Source organism: Falco peregrinus, chromosome 6 (assembly GCF_023634155.1).
Source record: "Falco peregrinus isolate bFalPer1 chromosome 6, bFalPer1.pri, whole genome shotgun sequence".
In the NCBI taxonomy this organism is placed as follows: domain Eukaryota; kingdom Metazoa; phylum Chordata; class Aves; order Falconiformes; family Falconidae; genus Falco; species Falco peregrinus.
In genome coordinates, this window is record NC_073726.1 from 42,185,534 (window position 1) to 42,206,761 (window position 21,228).

General features: G+C 40.9%; 1 protein-coding gene across 1 annotated transcript in view; it reads left to right on the forward strand.

Moving 5' to 3' along the window:
• The window catches only part of NELL2 (neural EGFL like 2), a 150,278-nt gene that overhangs the window by 104,155 nt on the left and 24,895 nt on the right, over positions 1–21,228 (forward strand). Inside the window, exons 14-15 of the mRNA XM_055809010.1 lie at positions 2,887–3,009; positions 5,267–5,362. Of these exons, the coding sequence (XP_055664985.1) occupies positions 2,887–3,009; positions 5,267–5,362 (219 nt within the window). The remainder of the gene's footprint in view (positions 1–2,886; positions 3,010–5,266; positions 5,363–21,228) is intronic.

The window sequence follows — 21,228 nt, forward strand, 5'->3', positions numbered from 1 at the left end:
TAAAATTGCTACTCCTTTAATTGAATCACAGAATTTCCTCCTACTCTGAGACATTTTCTTCCTAAATATGACATGTAAACTTCAATCCAAGAATCATTTATCAGACCCATGAAATTTTCATGAGTTGCTAATATTTGATTTAAATAAAAATAGACCTGAAGTTTGAGCAGATAACTACAGAAGTAGAAGTGCTGGCTGTTGATAGAGTTCGGGCTATGTGCTGGATCCTCTTCCTGAAATCTTAGCAAGCATCCTCCATGAACTTTCTTACAGGAGGATAAGAAATACTGAAGTTTCTTACATAGAGTAGGAAACCAGGCATATTACCTTTGAATCCAAGCCCCATTGCTTAGCTGATGGAAAGTTAATTTTACGGATACTGTACACTGTAAGAAGAATCCACCTTAAAAGACTCAGTAGTTAGCCCAGAGTAAATGTTACAAAGGCACACTCAAGTGTGACAGTTGTCTTTTTATATGAAGGACTTAGATCTGTGCAAATGGTTTTCAAGGCCCTGGTACTGCAAGGTGTTATAAATATGTTGTACTGGATTATCGATAGCAAATTTGCTTGGCATAGATGCCAGGGCACTTGTCCTGTCTGTGGGTGCCTTGATGGGCTTTCAGAGCTGCTCCAGCCACGTGCATAGACCTGTTGCTCCTAGTGTGACAATCTGTGATTACCCACTTCCCTCTAATATACTCTTCTTGCTAATAAAGAGCTGCCATATGTGCCAGCAATGCTTTTGCATTCCTAAGGCACAGGGTGTATGGCTATACTTCCTTGTTGAGCATGATACTTAATCTGTCAAATTCAATGATGTCATAGCTGAGTTTACCCTACCTCCCGATGTACCAAGATAACGGCTTTGCAAAATATTTTGGCTTGCTGAGTGCATTTTGTGCACATTTCCACAGTCATTTTCCTGTTGTTTGTTATACAGAACATTTAAAAATGAGAAAATATTATATATATATTTAAATAACATACTGTATTTAAATAATATCATAATATTAATGCAAACCAAGAAAACCAAGTTACTATTATACCACAGATAACACTTTACCTAATTTGCATGGTCACTTTTTCTTTTGTGGACTGATCTAACATAAATACTGTTTCAGCCAGCATGAGAGATTTCACTGTGTTAGGAGGTCAGAGTCAAATATTGTAACTGAATTTTAGAGGGGCTAGATCATTCAGTGAACAACAACAATTTTAGATATTCATGCAGAGAGCAAAGTAATTAAATCTCATGCTTCAGGGCAGAGGCCTGCAGCCTGTGCTCTGCTGCAGCCTGCCAGGGATTCAGCTCCGTAAGTGTGGAGGGTTGAGACCATTGGTGATATGAGAGATATGTAAGTCCTTGTTTAGAAGGAGGTGTATTAGGTTAGTGTTATTAAAACCCAAACAAATATTCATTCAACAAGAACAAAACCCCCACAAATAAATTTCTAAGCCTCTGTAGTGTTTAAAATTGATTAGTTACATTGTGGTGATTTTCCCCCCTACCCTTTTTTGAACAACAGGTATTTGCCGTTCCTAGAAGACAATTTACATCTACTGATGGATTAGAGATGTGCTGTTCTGCCAGCTTTATATTCCTACAGTTTATGGCCAGTATTTAAATAACAAGTTGAACATTTCCGTAGTGATTTGCAAATGCTAAGAAATTAATTTTCCTGACAACTCTGTGGGGTATGTGCAGGCGTTAGTTCTTTATTTATAAAGGGAAAGATTCAGCACAGTGACATACTCAAAACTGGGGAAGAAAGAGCATCCAATTCCAGATTTAAGACTTGTGCCAAATAGCCAGAACTGGCATAAGTTACACTAATAAAATTTGCTAAAAGCTGGGTGGAGTGATGGCTATGAAAACCTCACATGCAGGTTAGCCCATGTGTACTGATTGAAACTGGGTGTCTTTATGGTCCCCAAAGAGTTGGTTTTCCTGAAATTAAAATTTCAGGAGTCTGAAATTATTTATGGATAGATGAATACCGTTGATGTAAAGAAAATCCAAGGAATATTTGCAGAAGATGGAAACATTTCATTTTGATGCCTACAGACTGGGATAGTGCATTTTGAAAATAGTAGAGCATTTCATGTAGCATTTTGAAATGACACTTCAAAGCATCTTATTTTGAAATTGCATTTTCCATTTCTTAAAAACCACAAACTTAAGACATTAAAATGTTCAGAAACCTGAACACTTATACTTTTTTGTTTCAGATTAAACAGGGCATTGCAGATTAACACACAATCTTATTGTCCAGATTTTTCATTTATTCCCAACAGACTGATGCGTGTCATCCATCACACTCTGGTGCTAGAGCATGCCATACCAAAAGTCCCTTGAAAAACTGGCAGACCTTTGGTTTTGGGTTATTTATTTTGTCTAAATAAAGCGCTGTGTATGCACTGAAGGGAGGGAAAACACGGGCTACGTTGTGAAGTCCTGCCTTCTGCTATCCGTATCTTTTGCAGCTTGGAGCGTGTCTCACACCATTAGTCAGCTTTCTGAAGGAAACCCTGTGAATCCCGCATAAGATAAACCTCCATGAATAAATTATACAGTGGAACTAACATATGGATTTTCAGTATGCTAGCTGGCTCTTTGGCAAGTGTTTACAAGAAAAGTGTAGCCCACATAGAAAATGTAATGTTGGTGGCTCCCCGTTAATGAAAGTGGAATTGTGCTGCAGCAGTTGTCACATACTAGTATGTGCTAAAAATACATACCCTGGCTATCCCATGGTTACCTGTTCACATAGCCCTGTTGTCAGTACTGTGTTTATCTCTTATTAATGTGGAAACCTCTGCAAAGCTTTTATTTTGTTGTATCTTAAAAATTCAGGACCATCCCATTCTTGTTTCCTTTTTCAGAGCATGATGAATGTATAACAAACCAGCACAACTGTGATGAAAATGCGCTCTGCTTCAACACTGTGGGTGGGCACAACTGTGTCTGCAAGCCAGGTTACACGGGAAATGGTACCATCTGCAAAGGTAAGCCGCTGAAAACCCTGGGGGCCGGCAGTCTTGGAGCTGGATGAGGGGCTTTGTCATAGCTGATGCAAATCTGGTCATGTGCCTTGAAGAAGACAGGCAAAATGCTAGGCTAGGCACTTAGGTCCTGCACCTATAAGATGATCTTCATAGACAGATATACACTGACTTTGCATTTGGCAGAGTTCACAGTGATTTGATGTGCTCTAAAATGTGAAGTAACAATGTTTAATTTCTGGGTCAAGGTAACAGTTTCTATATGTGCTACAGCACTGAAGGAAGCCCACAGTTACCAACAAAGTTACAGCTGTGGAAACATTGTCAGATCTACATTGTCGATGGTCAATCGCTTGCTATTTTGCTTGCATGAACTGAAAAGTTGTTTGGTATGCTGTGTCTTTTTACTCTAAATGAGAAAAGCAGTTGATACGAATGCACAAAACCTTTGGTGCACGTGAGGTGGTGCCTTGATTCCTAACATTCTCATTCACTGGTGAACGTCAGAAGTTACACTTCTAGCCTTAGAAAGATGCTTTCCCAGAGATACAATGCTGCTTTTGTTTCCATTGCATTTCACATCAAAGAAGATGATACTTGGTACTTGGGCCCAAGTCCTTGGAAGTCCTCGGGCTCTGACCATAGGATCCTAGAGGGTGCTTGAAAATAAAAGTAGTGTAACTGTAGGGGAACTGGTTCAGATGGCAGCCTGGTCTGCTTCCAGTCAAGCACATGGGGAGAGACCTTGGCAAATACTCCCTTTTATGCTGGGCTCCCTCCTCTGGGTAATGGGGTAAAAGTCTTAATCTTAGGAGGTTCAAACCCAGAGCCACTCCTGTCAGAAGAGAGCTCTGTATGTGCAGCTCACTCCTGTGCTGTGCTTGGGAGTATTCACCAGTCCTTCTGCTGGAGGTGTGTCGGCTTACAAAAAGGTAATTGAGATTTCTTTGTGTTAAAGAGAAGCTGCACAACCCTAGTGCACCGCGCTCAGCTCCTCCTTCTCTGAATAAGAGCTTTGACTGCAGGTCTGACATTTCAGAGGGCGCCTGGTCCCACTGTGAAAGAAAAGTGTATCCCTTCCTCCCTCTCTTTTCAATACTGAAAAGACAGTGTGCAGGAGAAGGCTCTGAGCCTGCGTATTGCAATCTGAAAAATGTACTTTTCTGGAGCCCTGGCTTGGATGCCAGTGCTCTTCAGAGAGACCTGGATGCACCTCTTGTCCCCATGCCTTTGGCAGCTTTTCATGCACTGTGCTATCAGCTGTGCTGTGTGCTGTGTCATCCTGCTCTGGGAATCTTGGATGTCTCACTCGGTGCCCGGGGCCTCATGCCACAAGGCTGGTGTCTGGAAACTGAGAGCTGGAAAGCTCAAATTGATAACACTTGTGTTCTCTCCAGATGAGCCTTAAGACCTCATCAGTGGTGCTGTTACACAGAGCAGCTGCAAACCAAAGCCTGGCATCTCTGATGGCTGGTTACAAGTGCAGGGCTAGATCAGTGCCCCACATCAATGCTTTTATGTCAGAGATAACCTCCATCTGCTTAGTTTCACCTGCGGTTTCTTGTGACCAGAGCATTTCTGGTTGCATATTGCAGATTCAACTGGAGCAGTTAACAGCTGCTATGTTTTCTATCAGAGCTGGTTGCACTCTTGTCTGCAGAAGGGGCTCTTTAAAGCACAGACATATTCAGAACCGTCTTTGGAGAATGCTGCACCAAAATATGTAAGCACCAGCTTCTTAGATTGCAACATGCCAAAGAACAAATCCAGGGATTGACTTCAAGATGTAAATGGTAAAAGTTTCTAAGTTCCTGAGACAAAGTGACTTTTTAGATTGTTTCAATCTAATTGATTAGTCAAGGAATGAGGTAGCCAGACAATTTAGTGTTCAGATGTGCCTGTTGTGCCCAGGCCTTTGTTTGGGCAGCAGAGAAGACCAGCACTGCTCTAGGAAGAGTCTGTTCCTAGGGAAGATGCTGCCTTTCACTACTGCCTGGTGCATGCAAAGGAGCACATATGTGAGCTTTGATCTTCAGATGATTTACTCTAATCTCCTTCTGTAGCTTGTCAGCCCATCTGGCCAGTGAGGCAGGGTGGCCATAAACCATCTCTTTGTGACCTCTGTCCTTAGGAGAAGGCAGTCCCTGCACTGAGTGCTGCAGGGACTGTGTTTGTGTCAGCCTGCCAGCAGCCCATGGCCACCTGCGTGGTTGCTGAGTGCAGTTCTGTTACCGATATATTGTGATTTTGCATTTTGCAGCATTTTGCAAAAACGGGTGCAGGAACGGAGGAGCCTGTATCGCTTCCAATGTGTGTGCCTGCCCACAAGGCTTCACTGGGCCCAGCTGTGAAACTGGTAAGCTTATAACTGAATTTACTATGAAGGTAATCCAAGGAGGATGTTTGAGGTAATCCAAGAATAAAGGATTGTTTAAGTGTGTGCCCTGAAAGAGGAAGTTGCTACTAAAAAGTTACTCACTTTTCTTACGTGCCTCCCAAGAGAATATATTACAGCAGTTCTAATTAGAAGCACATGGACCGCAAAAATGAGAACATGAATTAAGACATCTTGGGTTTTGATGTTCCATAATTAATAAGAGTATTGCTTTTCACCTCAAATGGCCTTTACAATCTCCTATACATTGCAGATAATCTGACATCTGGAAATAAATTCCAGTAACTGGTTGCTTCTGTGCTGTAAATGTCTGAGTGGTTCAGTAGCCCACTTTTCCCTGCAACATTATTTGAAGACTTCTGATCAACTTACCTTTTTTTACTCAGTGTTAAGGTAGGCTTCAGTGTTCCTACTGGTTTTACCTCCTTTTGCAGGCATTTCTTTCTCTTCCTCCTACCCCTGAGGATGGCAGTACCACAAATTCTTGTTTTAGAACTTTATTTTTTGTCTTGGATCTAGTCAAATTATATGGCCCAGCAGAGTATGTAGAATGTTAATATTTAGCATCTCAAGTACTTGTAAATAATTTTTTCAAAGTTAAAATGAATAGTTTCAGCACCTTTATTTATTGATGTAGAGTGTTTAAATGCATTATAACCGTACATGCCTCCAGGAGATAAAGGGAGAAAGCTCACTTAGATTAATTGGCTTCAGTACGCCTAATAAAAGGGCAGTCTGCCATCTATGATTGACTATTGTTGCTGTTCCATATTGCCTTCAATAAATCTTCCAAACAGAGGAAAGGAGGTCATTTGAGCAAGTATTGCTTTCATCTGACTTGTAAACCTGTCCAGTTTAATGAAAAACACAGGCTGATCTGAATTTTGTGTTACCTGGTCCATTTGAGACGTGAGAAGTGTGATTGTTTTCATTGTTCTGTATTTGAGCGCATATTACCACAGTACACTAGAGGGAAGCTGTGTGAAAAGCACTATCCTGATTGTTCCTCTGTTTCTAGAAAAATGTCAAGAGCAAATTTTCAAGTGTTCCTCACTGTTTCACAGGCTGCAAATAACATGGTACAGGGTAGCAAGGTGTCTTCAATGTAACACTGTTGTGTTTTTGTTTAGAATAAATTGTATGCTAAGATAATGCTCAAGTATTAAAACAGTTACTTTGTTTTAGAAATATTTGTCTTATATGCTCCTTGCAGCATTCTGCTGTTATCAACTAAATATCGCATGTATAGTTTCAAGGCCCACATTCATCTTTTCCAGCTTTATACTCTGGTCTGAAGTGTGTAGATGAGAAGCATATTTGCTTTATTCTACTTGTATAGTCAATACTAATAGGCACAATCAAAGAGAGATCTTACTGGCTTTTCTGAATTGCCCCTGGAAGTCCTGTCTCTGATCCCTTCTTTAGAGGGGATCCCAGGGACACTCTGTTCCCAACTGAGAAAGTTCAAACATGTTAAACTAACTTAACTGTGTTCAGCCCCAAACGTGCTTTGAAAGCAGCTGGACTGCTGGCCTAGTTGCCCATCCTTCCTGCCCTTCAGGAAACATATTGGAGGGCAGGCAAAGACTTGGACCAGGTATGAAGCCTTTGTGAATGTCTGATCTCAATATTTAACATGAGGCTAGTATGGTAGTGACCTAATATCACATAGCTGGTGATACTGTTATGATTTGGAGCCAGTTTGTCAGCCCCAAACCAGTTTCATAGGTCAGCCTTGCAAGGAAAAGCCCCTCTGTCCTGGTGGACCTCCACTGGAAATAATTTTTTTTCTTACTGTTGAAGTAAGTAACACTAGAGATCAGCCGCAGGGCTGCAAGTCTCATGACCTCATTTGGATATTAATGTGCAAGAGTACGATTGTAATATACTTGCACGTGGCTTTGAAACATACAGTCTGAAATACTGTGAGAGGGGCAAATGGAAGAGCTATCCTGTCGATAAAGAGCAAAAAAAGCTAGTTTGTTCTGAGGCTGCATTGTCAGAAAGATGGTGCTGTATACAGCTATAAAAGAAAACCTGAGCCTCAGACAATACATACTGACTCCCAGTGAAAGCAGCAGTTTCCTGAAGGTACTTTTTGTTAGGCTTGAAGTGATTTAAGACATTCATACTACAAATAATTTATGCTGGAAGCTTCTCTTTTTGAACAGTCACTTTATCTACAAAGGTAATTTAATCTTTTCTAGGCAGACATCTTTAGATGCAGTCACATACAAGGAAGGAGGAGGATTGATGTAAAGATGCCAAATCTATTTTTGAATTACATGTTAGTTATTTCTGTTTATGCTATATATATTTTAAAACTGCTTATTGAAGAATCCTGGCATTTTTAACTTGAAATAAAATGTATAGTTATATAGTAATTGTCAGCAGCTGCTGAACCTATGAATTAATTAACAGAAGATTGAACCCATATTCCAGCAATAACCTGGAAAATGCACACCAGTTCTTACTGTTTCCTTCTGTAAAAGGTAATAGCTCTGTAATAGCACCATTTAAATAATTTCTCAGAATCACAGAAAGGATGATATTGGAAGGGACCTCTGGAGATCATCTTGTCTAATCCCTCTGCTCAGAGAAGGCTCAAATAGAGCTGGTTTCTCAGGACTGCACCCGGTTGGATTTGGAGTATTTTCAGGATTGGAGAACTCTATAAAGCTCTGGGCAACCAATTCCAGTGTTCAATCACCCTCAGAGTAAAAAAAAATAATTATTATTTTTGTGATGTTCAAATGCCATTTCCTATCCCCCTGGTGCCTTTCCTGAACATGACTGAGAGGTGTCCAGCTTCCCCCGACACTGTCAGGTGTTTATACACATTGATAAGACCCCAATCAGCCTTTTAATTTCCAGGCTGAACATCTCAGCTCTGTTAGCCTCTCCTTGTAAGACAGATGCTCTGGTCTCTTAATCATCTTCACAGCACTGTGCTGGATTTGCTCCATGTCTCTCTTGTAATGGGGGGCCCAGCCTGGATCCAACACCCCATATGTGATCTCAACAGCATGAAATAAAGGTGAAAGATCACCTCCCTTGACCCACTGGCAGTGCTTTTCCTAATGCAGCCCACAAGGCTGTTGGCCTTCTTTTGCTGCAAGGGCACATGGCTGGCTCATGTTCAACTTGGTGTCCACCAGGACCTCCATATCTTTTTTCTACAAAGCTGCTTTCCCACTGGCCAGTCCCCAACCTGTACTGGTGCCTGGGATTGTTCCTTAATAACTGTAGGACTTGGCATTTCCCTCTGAATGTGATGACACTCCTGTTGGCCCATTTCTCTAGCCTGCTGAGGTCCCTCTAAATGGCAGCACAACTACCTGGTGTGGCAACCCCTAGTCCAAATTTTGTATCATCTGTGAACGTGCTGAGGGTGCACGCTACCTTATTGTCCAAATGTTAAACAGTACTGGCCCAGTACCCAGTGTTTACCCAGGTGTACACCGCTAAGTGACAAGCCTCCAGCTCACAGCCCTCTGAGCCCAGTTTTCAAACCACCTCACTGTCCATTTATTTAGCCTGCACTTTCTTAGCTTGTTTGAGGATGTTAGAAGAGCATCAAAAGCTTTATTGAAGTCAAAGTAAACAACATCCACTGCTCTCCTCCCATTCACCAACCTAGTCATCTGATTTCAAAAGGCTCTAAAAAAAAATTATTTATAATAATATAGTAGCCACTGTTAGAAAACCACAACAGGTACTCTTAATGGAGACCCCAAAAGGTCAGCGTATGACATCAAAAATGTTATGGAGAAACTGGTCAGATTAATTTCTAGTGATGGGTGCTTAAGCTTAAAAATAACGAATATACCTCTGACAAGATAATTTTACTCTTTTTAAAAGAACTTGTGATAAAGAATTTCATCTTTCTAAATAAAGAACAGTCTGTTATCACTCAGAGGTATGACTTCCTCTTCATAAATCAATGCTTACTATTCCAAAGCACCTTCATGTCCTTAATATGTTTGGAAATGTCCAGGAGGATACCATCAGCTTCCCAGGGATGGATGTGAGGCTGATCTGTAGTTCCCTGGATCCTTGCGGTTCTCAAACACATATGCTTCTTCCAGTTTTCAGGAGCTTCTCAGTCACCATGACCTTTCGAAGAGAACTGAGGTAACTGAGGTTGGCCTTGCAATGGTGCCAGCCAGCTCCCTCAGCACTCTTGGGTGTATCCCATCAGTTTTGATCGACCTGTGTTTTTTCCAGGTTATTTAGATATTGATCCTCACTCCACCAAGGGCAGATTTTTCTTCTTACAGTCTTTCCCACTGGTCTTGGCAACCTGGGACTCCTGAAGGCAAATCTTACCAGTAAAGACCAGGGTGAGGAAGGCATTGAGTACCTCACCATTTTCCTTATGCTTTCCAAAACCCATCCTTGCACACTTGATCAGTGTCTGTATTCCTCCCAAAGCCTGAGAGAAATGATGCTTTCCATGCTTAGGTCCTGCCTATAGAGCCAAGCTCATGTTGTAGAACAGGTCATTGACCAAGAACAAGAATAAATCAGATCTGAAATAGCTGGGATTATTGGTGTCCAGAGCATCCCCCTAAATTTTTGATGAGGCTGTCTACTGTGTGGCAAAGACCTGGCCTGTTTCCTTTGTGCCAGCATTGGCTGGGGAGATGTACTGTTCCGTGTGATGGGACTAACAGCTTCTCCAAGCCTTCCAATGGAGCAGAGAGGAGTGGAGGCAGTGGGCACCGATGAGTCGGAAGCAGATAGCCTGCTTCCGATGCGAGAGGTCAGAAGTCTTCTGGTAAAATTATCCTGAGGTTGAAACGTGGTTTCAGGGCAAACCTGTTCACTCACTACTCAAAGTGGCTTTCCCAGTTTGGTGGATTAGCACCAGAAACTTGCTTGTGTTTATTGGCACAACTGTAACTGTTTTCACCTGTCAGCTGCCATGGAAAGGCTATATATGAGATTCCTAAACTCAGTGAAGCTTTTGCAAAGAGAAGTGAAGCCGTGTGTAATTAAACATGATAATGGGTTTCTTTCTTTTTTTTTTTTTTTTCTTCCAAATGGGTGCTTCTGGGGTAGGAGCTGTGGCGTGCTCAGAAATGGGAGAAGGAGAATCAACTACTATTGCTAGTCAGGTGTTTCCATGAGAAGAAACATTCACTGTGGAGTGCCTTGCAGTTAACAAAGCTATGGCAATACCTTAGCATGATCTGCTGGAAGCCTTTTAGATTAATCATGGCCTATGTCCTATGGAAATGGATCAGTGGAATGAGGAAGCAGATGTAAGAAACGTGCAGATATATCAACCTGCAGCACCTTTTTTTTTATTTTTTTATTGATAATAGAACATAAAAATTACACGTGGGACAATTCCTGTTTCTCTTGCTAAAGGATGTGGGTTGAGACATCATTAATGTTGGGGATGCATTCATTGGCTTAGGGAGGTGAGGTTTACGTGTTAAAACAGGGGTCCTCAAACTTTTTAACCAGGGGGCTGGTGCATGGATGCAGTGGCAGGCAGTCATCTGCGGCTGCTTGGTTCACCCCCAACCCCTCGCGGGGGGGTTCTGTAAATACTGGGGGCCGGTTTGATGACCCTGGGGGGCCATATCTGGCCCATGCGCCGTAGTTTGAGGACCCCTGTGTTAAAAGATTTTCAGGTCTTACAAGGCACAGTAGTAGTTAACATAGTAGAGCAGCTTTCCGCAGTGTAGAAAGCTGAGACTACCAAGGAAATCTAAAAATATTTGTGCCTGTTAAACTTTGTCAAAATAACTGATTTAATACTGTCTTTGATTGGAAAATTATGAATTCTTCAATGGGCATTTTTAAATGCTGTCTTAAACTGTGTTAGAAAAGTATTTTAGTTTAGAACCCAGCACAGGTTGACTTTGTTAGATCTGCTTGATGTTACTGTAACTCCCCTTTAATCTGATGAAAGAGCTCTAAGAGTAGGTTTGTTCTCCTATATATGCATATCTGCTAGTGCATGTGTACAAGATTAATGCGTTTTTGCTGCTTGTCAGCTGCTTTTTTGAGTTCCCACACTTGTTTTGTGCTTTGAGTATTCCCCTGGACCACTTTTAATTATGCATAAGATCAAATAACAGAGTTTTGCTACTGGTAGTGTTTTGATGTAGTTTTTTTAACAGGTTGGCTGGAAATGTATGGCTTTTTTGATGGATGATTGGCTGTAACTTGCATTTCCTGATAATGAACTTTCCTTGGATTTCACGGGAGTCATGTCCACCTGTTACTAAACAATCCATGGCAAACTGCTGAAAATAAACTGGCACACAAAGCTGTTACCTTTCAAAGGAACTGTTGAGAAAAAGTTTAACTTACAGATTCTACATGCATTCAGCTATACATTATTACTAACAGTTGGCTTAATTAAATGTGTAACTGAATTTATGAAAAAGATGGTGAGCATCAGGTATGTGAGATCACCATCTCTTATTTGAGCTTTCTCAGAAATAGTCAAATCCAAGGAAAATATATTATTTGGCTCTTCTCTGTATTTTTTATCTTTTTTTCCATATATGGAAAGCTCAAACAAAAATAATGTACATGTTGCGAGTATTTCATGGAGTAGGAAAAAAATCTTGATGTCAGTAAGACAGATTTTTATAAATTTTTACTTAACATTGGTGGTTCAAAATACTGAAATACAATCTAGACAAGTGATTTGGGAAATAATTGTTATGGACCAGATCTCTTAGAGTTTGTGCCACTCTTCTATATAAACTAAATCATTAACATGTATGTCTGTTGCTTTTTTCAGCAAATCCAAATTAATTTGTTCATGTACACGGACCATAATAATAGCACTCTCCAGATTATTGAAGAAATTATTACTGCTGTTCCAAAGGAAGCTTGTGAAAATATTTTAATTCTGATACTGAAGTTATTATGAAAATAAACTTACTGATATTGGAATAGAAAGCTTTGTCAAAGTAACCAGAAAGCTTGTTAACATTGCTGATTTTGTAAAAATGAGATATTTCAGTCCTTTTAGCATCAGGAGAGAACTACTTCCATTTAAGCTCTTGATCCCTTGTGTTCAGCTGAAACAACCACAATCAGCTTGTGGCCAGGTAGGCTCTGAAGCTAAAGCTGTGACACAAATGGCATTTGAAGCCCACAGAGCATTGAACCAGTTCTGTTAGAACTGGGATTTCTTTCGGCAGAATTCTTAAAAATTCTTGGCTGCGGTCTAATGCAAAATCTCTGTAAGCTATGAAAGAATCACAGTCAAAACTTTCCCAACAACTCACGAATCTGCCATTTTCTCAGTTTTATTTTTACAATGAAGATTTAAATTACAGATAGTTGGATTGGGATTTGCAACAATAATACCAAAAGGCTCAAATTTGTGGTACAAGTATGCAAGGTCCTGCACAAACCTGGAGTAAGAGGAGTACCATTCAACAGTTCATAGTCTAACCAGGGAAGCCAGTTGTGTGCCGGAATAAGTGAGAATAACATACAAACTTCTTGGGCAGAAAGCACATAAGGGTTCATCATTTAATCCTCTGAAATTCTTAAGGCATTGCTGGGCTTTTTAACAAAGGAGGAAACAAAAGAAGGGAGCAAAAGGAAAGTGGAACAAGCATGGAAGGCAGCGCAGGCACCAACTGTCCAGATCAATAGCTGTAGGAGGAAGGGATGCCTCCCATAGCTGATTAGTTTTCATAGCCCATCCGGCTTGCTTGGATCCTGGTGTCCTGAGAATCACTCTCCTGTTTTTGGGGAGGCTTCTGGGTTTGAGACTTAAGTTACAGGATACTTTTGGCAGGAAATGTTTTAATTATGTTAAAGGGCTGGCTTCAATTCACAGCAATAAGAAAATGTTGAATTAACCTATGGAGCCTGGATAAAATTTTTACAAACAAACAGTACTCGAGCATGATTTGCAGTGTAAAATATTTTAATAGATCCCAGCGTACAGCAAGAATTCATCATATTATGAAAGTCAGACCTTTTGGAGCCACTCAAGCCTGGCATTTCAATGTCGGTAACTTTCAAAGTTTGTAGGTACAAGCAAAAGAAAAAAAAATATCACCCAGGACAGAACCCAAAGAAGCTGAATTGTGGTGGCTGGCAAGCAGTTGAAATCCAGCTTGCATGCTGGACTGCATGCTGCTATAGCTGTGCAGCAGTGCTGAGGCTGTGGTGTGGGGTCCCCATGTAACTCAGAGCCTCAGCTGTGGGAGAATACAAGCAAGGAGAAATGCTGGATCTAACATGCCCAGCTAGTCACTGAACTTAGCTGCCCTAGGCTTGGGGAACCACTGCCATTTCTCCTTCTTGAGTCCTTCCAAGTGCTTTCCATTTCCTTGGCAAGTGTCCCGGCTCCCTGCCCTATGGAAATTTGGGTATGTGACATGTTGGGTTGGTAAGTTTGGCCTTTCCAGGCATAGTTCAGATGTAGATGGAGACACAGAGTTCTCAGTACCCCGTTTAAACTTAAACAGTAAATAGCTAACTGTACGTTTTATACTCAGGAGCTGAATCTCTGAAACAAAAACACTTCACGCACCTGCATTTAATTAGTATCTTTCTGTGGTTCCCATCTCAGCAGAAAAAGACAGGACCCAGCTTCTAAAAATAATGTGACAGTTTTGCTGAGGATGCTGCAACATCCTGCTTTATAACTTGCATCTCTGCTATATAAAGTTACTATGCGGCTTGCACAGGCTGGGTAATGAGCGGTCTGCATTACTGCCTTGGCCTTCTCAGAGATGGCCGTTTTGCATGTCAGCTACTGATTTCTGAGGCAAGGACAGTGTTGTTTGAGCTAGGCTTGGTTTATTGAGGTAATGCATATAACTAGTGTGTTTAGCAATACCACATCTTACTCTGTATTATCCATTTTAAATGCTGTCTTCTTGTAGAAAAACAAATAGTAGAATCATGGGCAAACTTTCAGGAAGCATCCTACAGCATCACCTTCTTTGTCTTCTTTAAACATAACAGTTCATTCTACTTAAAAAGACTAATATGTCACTATGATAATGTTTTGGTAAAATGATACAGAAACCTAATAATGAATTTTTAAATACATAAATTGTGTTATGCAGTGATATCACTGGACAACAATTATGCAATGTGAAACAAACACCTTCACATAAATTTTTTTTAGTGACTTGAGGAGAAGTTAGCAGGATATGACTATATGAATTATTACAAAGCCATACCAGTATATCGAGTCATCCGATCGACAACATTTCAGCTCTTGTGGTTGAAAAATTTTGTAATCTTTTCAAAATACAAGGTGACTTTTGAGATTTGAACAAGCACTGGGAAGCACAAGGCTAAAATTGACACAGTAATTTGCATGACCATCTTAATGTAATTTTCTTGTTGCCCAGGGTGAAAGCTATTAAATTTTACCTTCTGAGATACTGTACGCAAATAGTGCCTAAGAGCAATGATTCAAATACTGAACTGTGCCACAGTGAAACATCTAAACCAGTGCCTTGGTGGTGTTCCCAAGTCCTTTCAGTATTTGGAAAGTATTTATTTATTTATTTTTAATTTTGGCTTGCCTTGATTTCAAATAAATAGTTTTTGAGAACAGTAATTCTAGGAACATGAACCTCTACACTGCTTACATGCTTCTGAATTGTTTTGTTTAGTTAAATACAGTTTTCTGATGTACTGCTTAGGGATCAATATATTGTATTCTACTTCTGACTGGTGATTAGTAGGGAGAAATATCCTCAGTAATAGAGGGTGCCTGTTCCAAGTAGACAGGCCTAATGTGTACTGTCAAATCTGAAATTCCTAGGAAGTCTGAAAAATCTTGTTTGGCTGCTTTAGGGCAGAAAATCCAAAGTAACTTTTGGTTCCTGTATTTTTGTTCCTGCACTCCTGTTGACATACTTTACATGAAATCATGAGGTGCAGAGCTATCATTTCCACAGCTTCTGTTCTGGTCAGAAGTTTTGTTTGTATGATAGATCTAGTGAAACAGAGGAAGAAAAGAAAGAAGCAAATTATGGCCTTGACATTTATGCATTTTCAGCTCCCCAAGACTGACTGGGGCAAGGGGGGATTTTTTTGTGTACCTCACAACTTGAATCTGTATGGGTATCACTGAACAGCTGGTACTGAAAGTTCTGTAGAGTTCTGCTTATGAAATGGTTTATTTTCCTTTGTTATGGTCCTCTGTAGTCAGCCAAAACATAGAGTATTATCTTTTTAAACCATCTTCCAGCAGTTCAAAATTAGTGATTTTTTAGATTTTTTTTTTTTCATACTCTGCATCTGTTTTGATTTCTAGACAAACCTGATAAAAACCCAACTGTTTTCCTAGCTGATCTTCTTCTCATGCTTTTATTTTACCAAAACTGGGCCTTATATTCAAATGATAAAAATTTATACAGTTCTCCTGGCATGCACATCTATGTGCTTTTAATGATCTGCCTTTGCATATGATTCAGTTCCTCTTGTTTATGTCTATTAATGAACAATAGTAAGTTGTAATTAGTCACTCTAAAATGTCCCTTTGTGCCGATGCAAAAATTACTCTTTTCCATTGATGGTCAAGACTATTTTGGTATCTTTGACCAACGCTAAGGAAAATAAGGACCATGAAGTCTGTTATAATGCTCACTTTTTAATATATTTCTGAAGTCAAAGCTTTGGTGAGTAGGAATCCTGTTAAGTTAGAGTCTAGCATACAGAACTATAACATGTAATGTGTTCATAGTTTTATTCATAAATCGTCTGCCTCCCCTACAACAAATTAGTATTCTAAGTGAATAGCTGCCCGGTCCAACATGCATAAAAATAAAACAAGTTGCTATTAATGCTTGTACCTTTAGAAGTAATAGGCATACCAGCATACCATAGTTTGAAAAAGGTCAAGATAGGGTTTATTTCAAAAGATGCTTTACCCCCCGAAGGATCTCAAGTGTGACGCATATTTCTAAGCTATTTAAATGAGTTCATGAAAAACATGTTGACTTTGTCTAAGTCTAAAGTCACTGCAAAGCATTTGATATGTTACATCTTGAGAAACACTGAGCACTGAAGAGGCAAATACTGCAATCTCCACTTTTTTAATTGGGCTTCAGTTGCCCTTATGAACATAGGCAGACAGACAAGGAGGCTAAGTAGAGGCAAAGGTCTTAACTCTCTCCTGACTGTAGCTCTATTTTAAGTGGCATCTCCTTCAATGCTGAAGTCCTGTGGAGGCAGGGGGGAAAGCAGTGTGTGGCATGCATAATGCAGTGGCAGATTTGCTCCCAGGTACTGCAGGTGGCAAAGGGCGTGTCCCTCGCTCCATCTAAAACAAATATGCTCAAGTGAAGACTTGAAGATTGAAGGAAGGGGACAATTCATCCAGATGTGAGATGAAAGCTCATGAATGATTACATTCTGCAGGAGAAACCTAGATTTGATAGGGATCTTAATCAGTTGGGAAGCTGGTAAACTACAAACTTTACAAAGAGTCTAAGCAATACTGTGGTAGGAATTAGGTTACAAATGCAGGTTGTCTAGGCTGCCATCATATCTGTGGTGGGTTGACCCTGGCTGGATGCCAGGTGCCCAGCAAAGCTGCTTTGTCTCTCCCCTTCTCAGCTGGGCAGGGGAGAGAAAATACAATTAAAATCTTATGGGTTGAGATAAGGACAGGGAGATCACTCAGCATTTACTGTCATGGGCAAAACAGACTTGACTTGGGGAAATTAGTTGAATTTATCACCATTCAAGTCAGAGTAAGTGGTCTGATCCTCAGATAACGAGAAATAATAACTAAATCTTAGAACAGCTTCCTTCCTCCCCTCTCTTCTTCCTCAGCTTAACTTCACTCCTGATTTCTGTCCCTCCCCCCGCCAGCAGCAGGGACGGGGCCTGGGGGCTGCGCCCAGCCCCTCACACCTGTCCCTGCCGCCCCTTCCCCCTCAGGGGGAGGCTCCTCACACTCTGCCCGGCTCCAGCCCGGGGTCCCCCCCACGGGGCGCAGCCCTTCAGGCACAGACGGCTCCAGCCTGGGTCCCCCGCGGGGTCACCAGCCCGGCCAGCAAACCTGCCCCAGCCCGGGCTCCTCTCCCCACGGGGACACAGGCCCTGCCAGGACCCTGCCCCAGCACGGGCTGCCCACGGGGTCACAGCCCCCTTCGGGCACCCCCTGCTGCGGCGGGGGGTCCCCAGGGGCTGCAGGTGGGGATCTGCCCCACCGTTACCCTCCATGGGCTGAGGGGCACAGCCTGCCTCACCAGGGGCTTCCCCAGGGGCTGCCGGGGAACCTCTGCTCCGGGCCTGGAGCCCCCCCTGCCCCTCCGCCTGCACCGGCCTGGGGGGCTGCAGGGGTGCTCCGCTCGCACAGCCTCACGCCTCTCGCCTGCTGCAGTTGCTGTTGCACAGGTTTTTCCCCCTCTTCTTAAATACGTTATCCCAGCAGTGTCTGATGGGCTTGCCCTTGGCCAGTGGTGGGTCCATCTTGGAGCCAGCTGGCATTAGTTCTGTTGGACATGGAGGAAGCTTCTGGCATCTTCTCATAGAAGCTCCTCCTGTAGCCCCCCCTGCTATGAAAACCTTGCCATGCCAACCCAATACAACATCTCTGTCCCCTTTGTCTTGTCTTTTTATTTGTATAAAGGTTGTGAAGTGGCTAAAGTTTAGTCGTCCTCCCAAAGTCCAAAAGAATTTGGAAGATTCTTTTCAGAGAGAATAAGAAACTAGCAGAGAGGTTCTGCTGAAACTCTTCTCCAAGAATCTCTGCGTGAGGATTTTTCCTCAGGAAAAGCATTAATGGATTGGAAGCATTTTAGTCATAAATAAGCTTAGGAAGCTACAGTGTGTGATGTTTACTGTCCAAGAGTAACTTTAGATTCAGAAAGGACTGTTGCTGAGAAGAGAAATATTACTGCATTTTCCAAAATACCAATAAAAATCTAGCAAAAAATGAGTCATTTGAATTATTACAATTAATAATTCCAGCAAAATTAAGTTAACTATATGCCAGTAAAAGCCAAATCTTCATATTTACTATTACAAGACGTTCAAAACAGAAAAAGAACACCATTGGCAGTCTCAGAAACAGCAATAGAGAGGTGTTCAGCTAACCCCTGGAGAAAAAGCCTTTCCTGCAAGGAATGCTGTATTTTAACAATGCTTCAAGTGCTAATTGAGGCTACAGAAAAAATAGACATGTGCAGCCAGCAGATGGGTTGCAAACATGACTTATATGATATAGGTAAGCTGTAAGTGAGATTCTGAAATTCAGTGTGCTAGTGTACAAAATAGCTTCCTGCTCCTCCCGTTCTCCGAATGTTTTCCCTGAACTCATATAATAATATGAAGTTAATTACAGGTACTGGTGCTATATCCAACCAGTCTTTCAAAGATCCCTAAAAATTTAAGGTCCTTAGAGTGCAGGAGAACTGTACAGGAGACTGTTATAGTTTTACAAAAAGCAGCACTTGTGGTCTACATTGTGAGATCTGTTTGAAACAAATAATGCAAGACTTAAACTAATATCAGTGAATGTCCTTGTGACTTCTATGATCTGTCTGTGCTACCAAATAAAGCAGGTGGGGGAGAAAGGACAAGGGCTGCAGCATCCGTCTCTACAGCTCAATGCTCTTCCTCTCACCTCTCCCCAAAACATGTTGGCCTGTTCTGTCGTTCCTGTTTCCCACTGTGTTCCTATTCCCCAAACCACACCTTGGCATCATCACATGGGGTATTTACTAAATCAGCACTGTTACATTTTTTCACCCAGAGTTGTTTATGAACAAAAAAGTACATGTAGAAGCACTTTCTCTCCATTTTACAGATGTGGATGGAAATCAAGACACGTGGGGAAGTTGAGTAGGTGACAAGGTTTGCATAAGAAGGCAGTGGCAAAAGTCCAGATAAGATCTAGGTCATCTAATTTCTGCTCCCTTTGCTCCTGTGTTCAAATATGTTGGTGGTGGAGAGAAGGCATGGTGGGGTTTATATCATATTTTTTCTGAGTGGGAAGTGCAGCCAATTCAAAAAGCCTAAAAACATACTTTTCCTTTGACATTCAAAGCAGACATATTCTAAAATGGCTAGCTTACTAAATTGCAGAAAAAGGTCTAAAAGTTGTCTATGAGAGTAAACAAACACTTTGCTTTACATTTTTACTTATATTTGTTCATAAAGTAAGTCTTTGACAGAAATTAAGCAAAAAATGCCCATATAGAGTTCAGTAAGCATTCTGGATTTAGGCAAACCCTGCTTGCTTCATACTTTCAGTTTTATAGCTTAAGATATGTTGCTGCTTCATCCTCTGTGTCTTTTTCTCACTTCATTTTCCTTGCCTGATACAGTTTCTTGGGTGCATATTATTTCTTTCCTCGCTCAGAGTCCTTGTCAGTTTTAAATAACAAAAGATTTTTTTCTTTGCTGAAGAGCCACATACTTACCTTTTTCCCTTTATATTTTGTTTAGCTTGTTGCAACACTATGAGCCTACATAGAGCAGCTTAAAAAAAAAAAAAAAGAGAGAGAAACCAGGGAGGAGAGAGTGCTACAAAAGAGCTTTGAGGAGACAGGATTTTTCTTTTATTTGTTAACAACATCAAAATGCATCCACTACTTAGCTATTACTTGCTATGGGAAAGAAACTCCTTTGTGAAACATAAAAACCTAAAATTTCAGTTAGGTTCTTAAAATACAGTGGGCTATAAATAGAATGTGAATAGTGCAGCTGGGCAGCATTATAATAAAATTTCCTTCTGTTATATAAGGGAGATAGGGATGACCTTCATCACTCACTGTAAGTTCTCTCTTTTATGAATTATGAGCCATTCAATTATTAGTGGAATTAAAATCTATAACACTGCCAATCATTGCCCTGTATCCCTATGGAGCCCTTCCTCTTGCTGTCAACATGAGGGAGTCTGCAGTCTCTGCAGATATATGCCAATGATATATTTGTAGCCCAAGCAAAGGAGTAGCTTGGTTTTGTCCTTTTCTGTGCTTCAGTGATTTTGTGCAGTCTCTACATGATTTTACACTTCAGGAGCAGCAACGTAAATTAATGGTTACTGGTCTATGGACTGAGAGTCATGGTAACAAGTCACTGATAAGAAAACATAGGTAGGAATGTTTAAACTTAAGAACATGTATAATATGCATGATACCCTGACCAAAGTTTAGAAGATCACAGCAGAAGGCCAAGTTCAAATCAGTGTGTCAAATGAATTGCTAGCCGAAACTTTTGAGTTCCTTTGTGGGTTCTTTTGTTTGCTTTCCTTAAATGGCCTTTGAACTAAATACTTGGAAATTTACTGTAACTCATACCAGAACTGATTTGAAACAACTTTTTTTTGCAAAGCTGAACCCAAACTTAGCTAAGAATGTGCTGGTTGCATCGTTGGTATGTATATATCAAAAGTCTTAACTGACGACTGACTTGACTTGTCACTTGAGGAAACTCAAGATCTTTTGGTCAGTACGCTGTGCAAGTAAAGCCTACCTTCCCACCCATTAGAAAAGAGATAACAGATGGCCAAACTAGCTCTTCTCTTTTTAGACAAATTAGTTTTCTTTTGTTTAGGACTTAGATACCAGCAACTGACACCTTTAGTGAGTAGCACTAAGGCATTAGTCCTATTTCTAACATGCAAATGGAGCTACATAACTTTCAAACACTAGCAGGTATCTAAAGTGGGTTTGTCAGTGTATTTCAAGGTATAGAAGTGCTTTTGCTATTTTGAAGAAAATAATTTTCCTTTTCAAGACAGGGCTAATGAGGAAACGGGGGCATGTGTTACAGATAAGATGAGGTGCTGTACTGAGAGTGATGGACAAAGTGAAAGCAAAACTACACCTTTGTCAATGACTAGAAATAGAGGC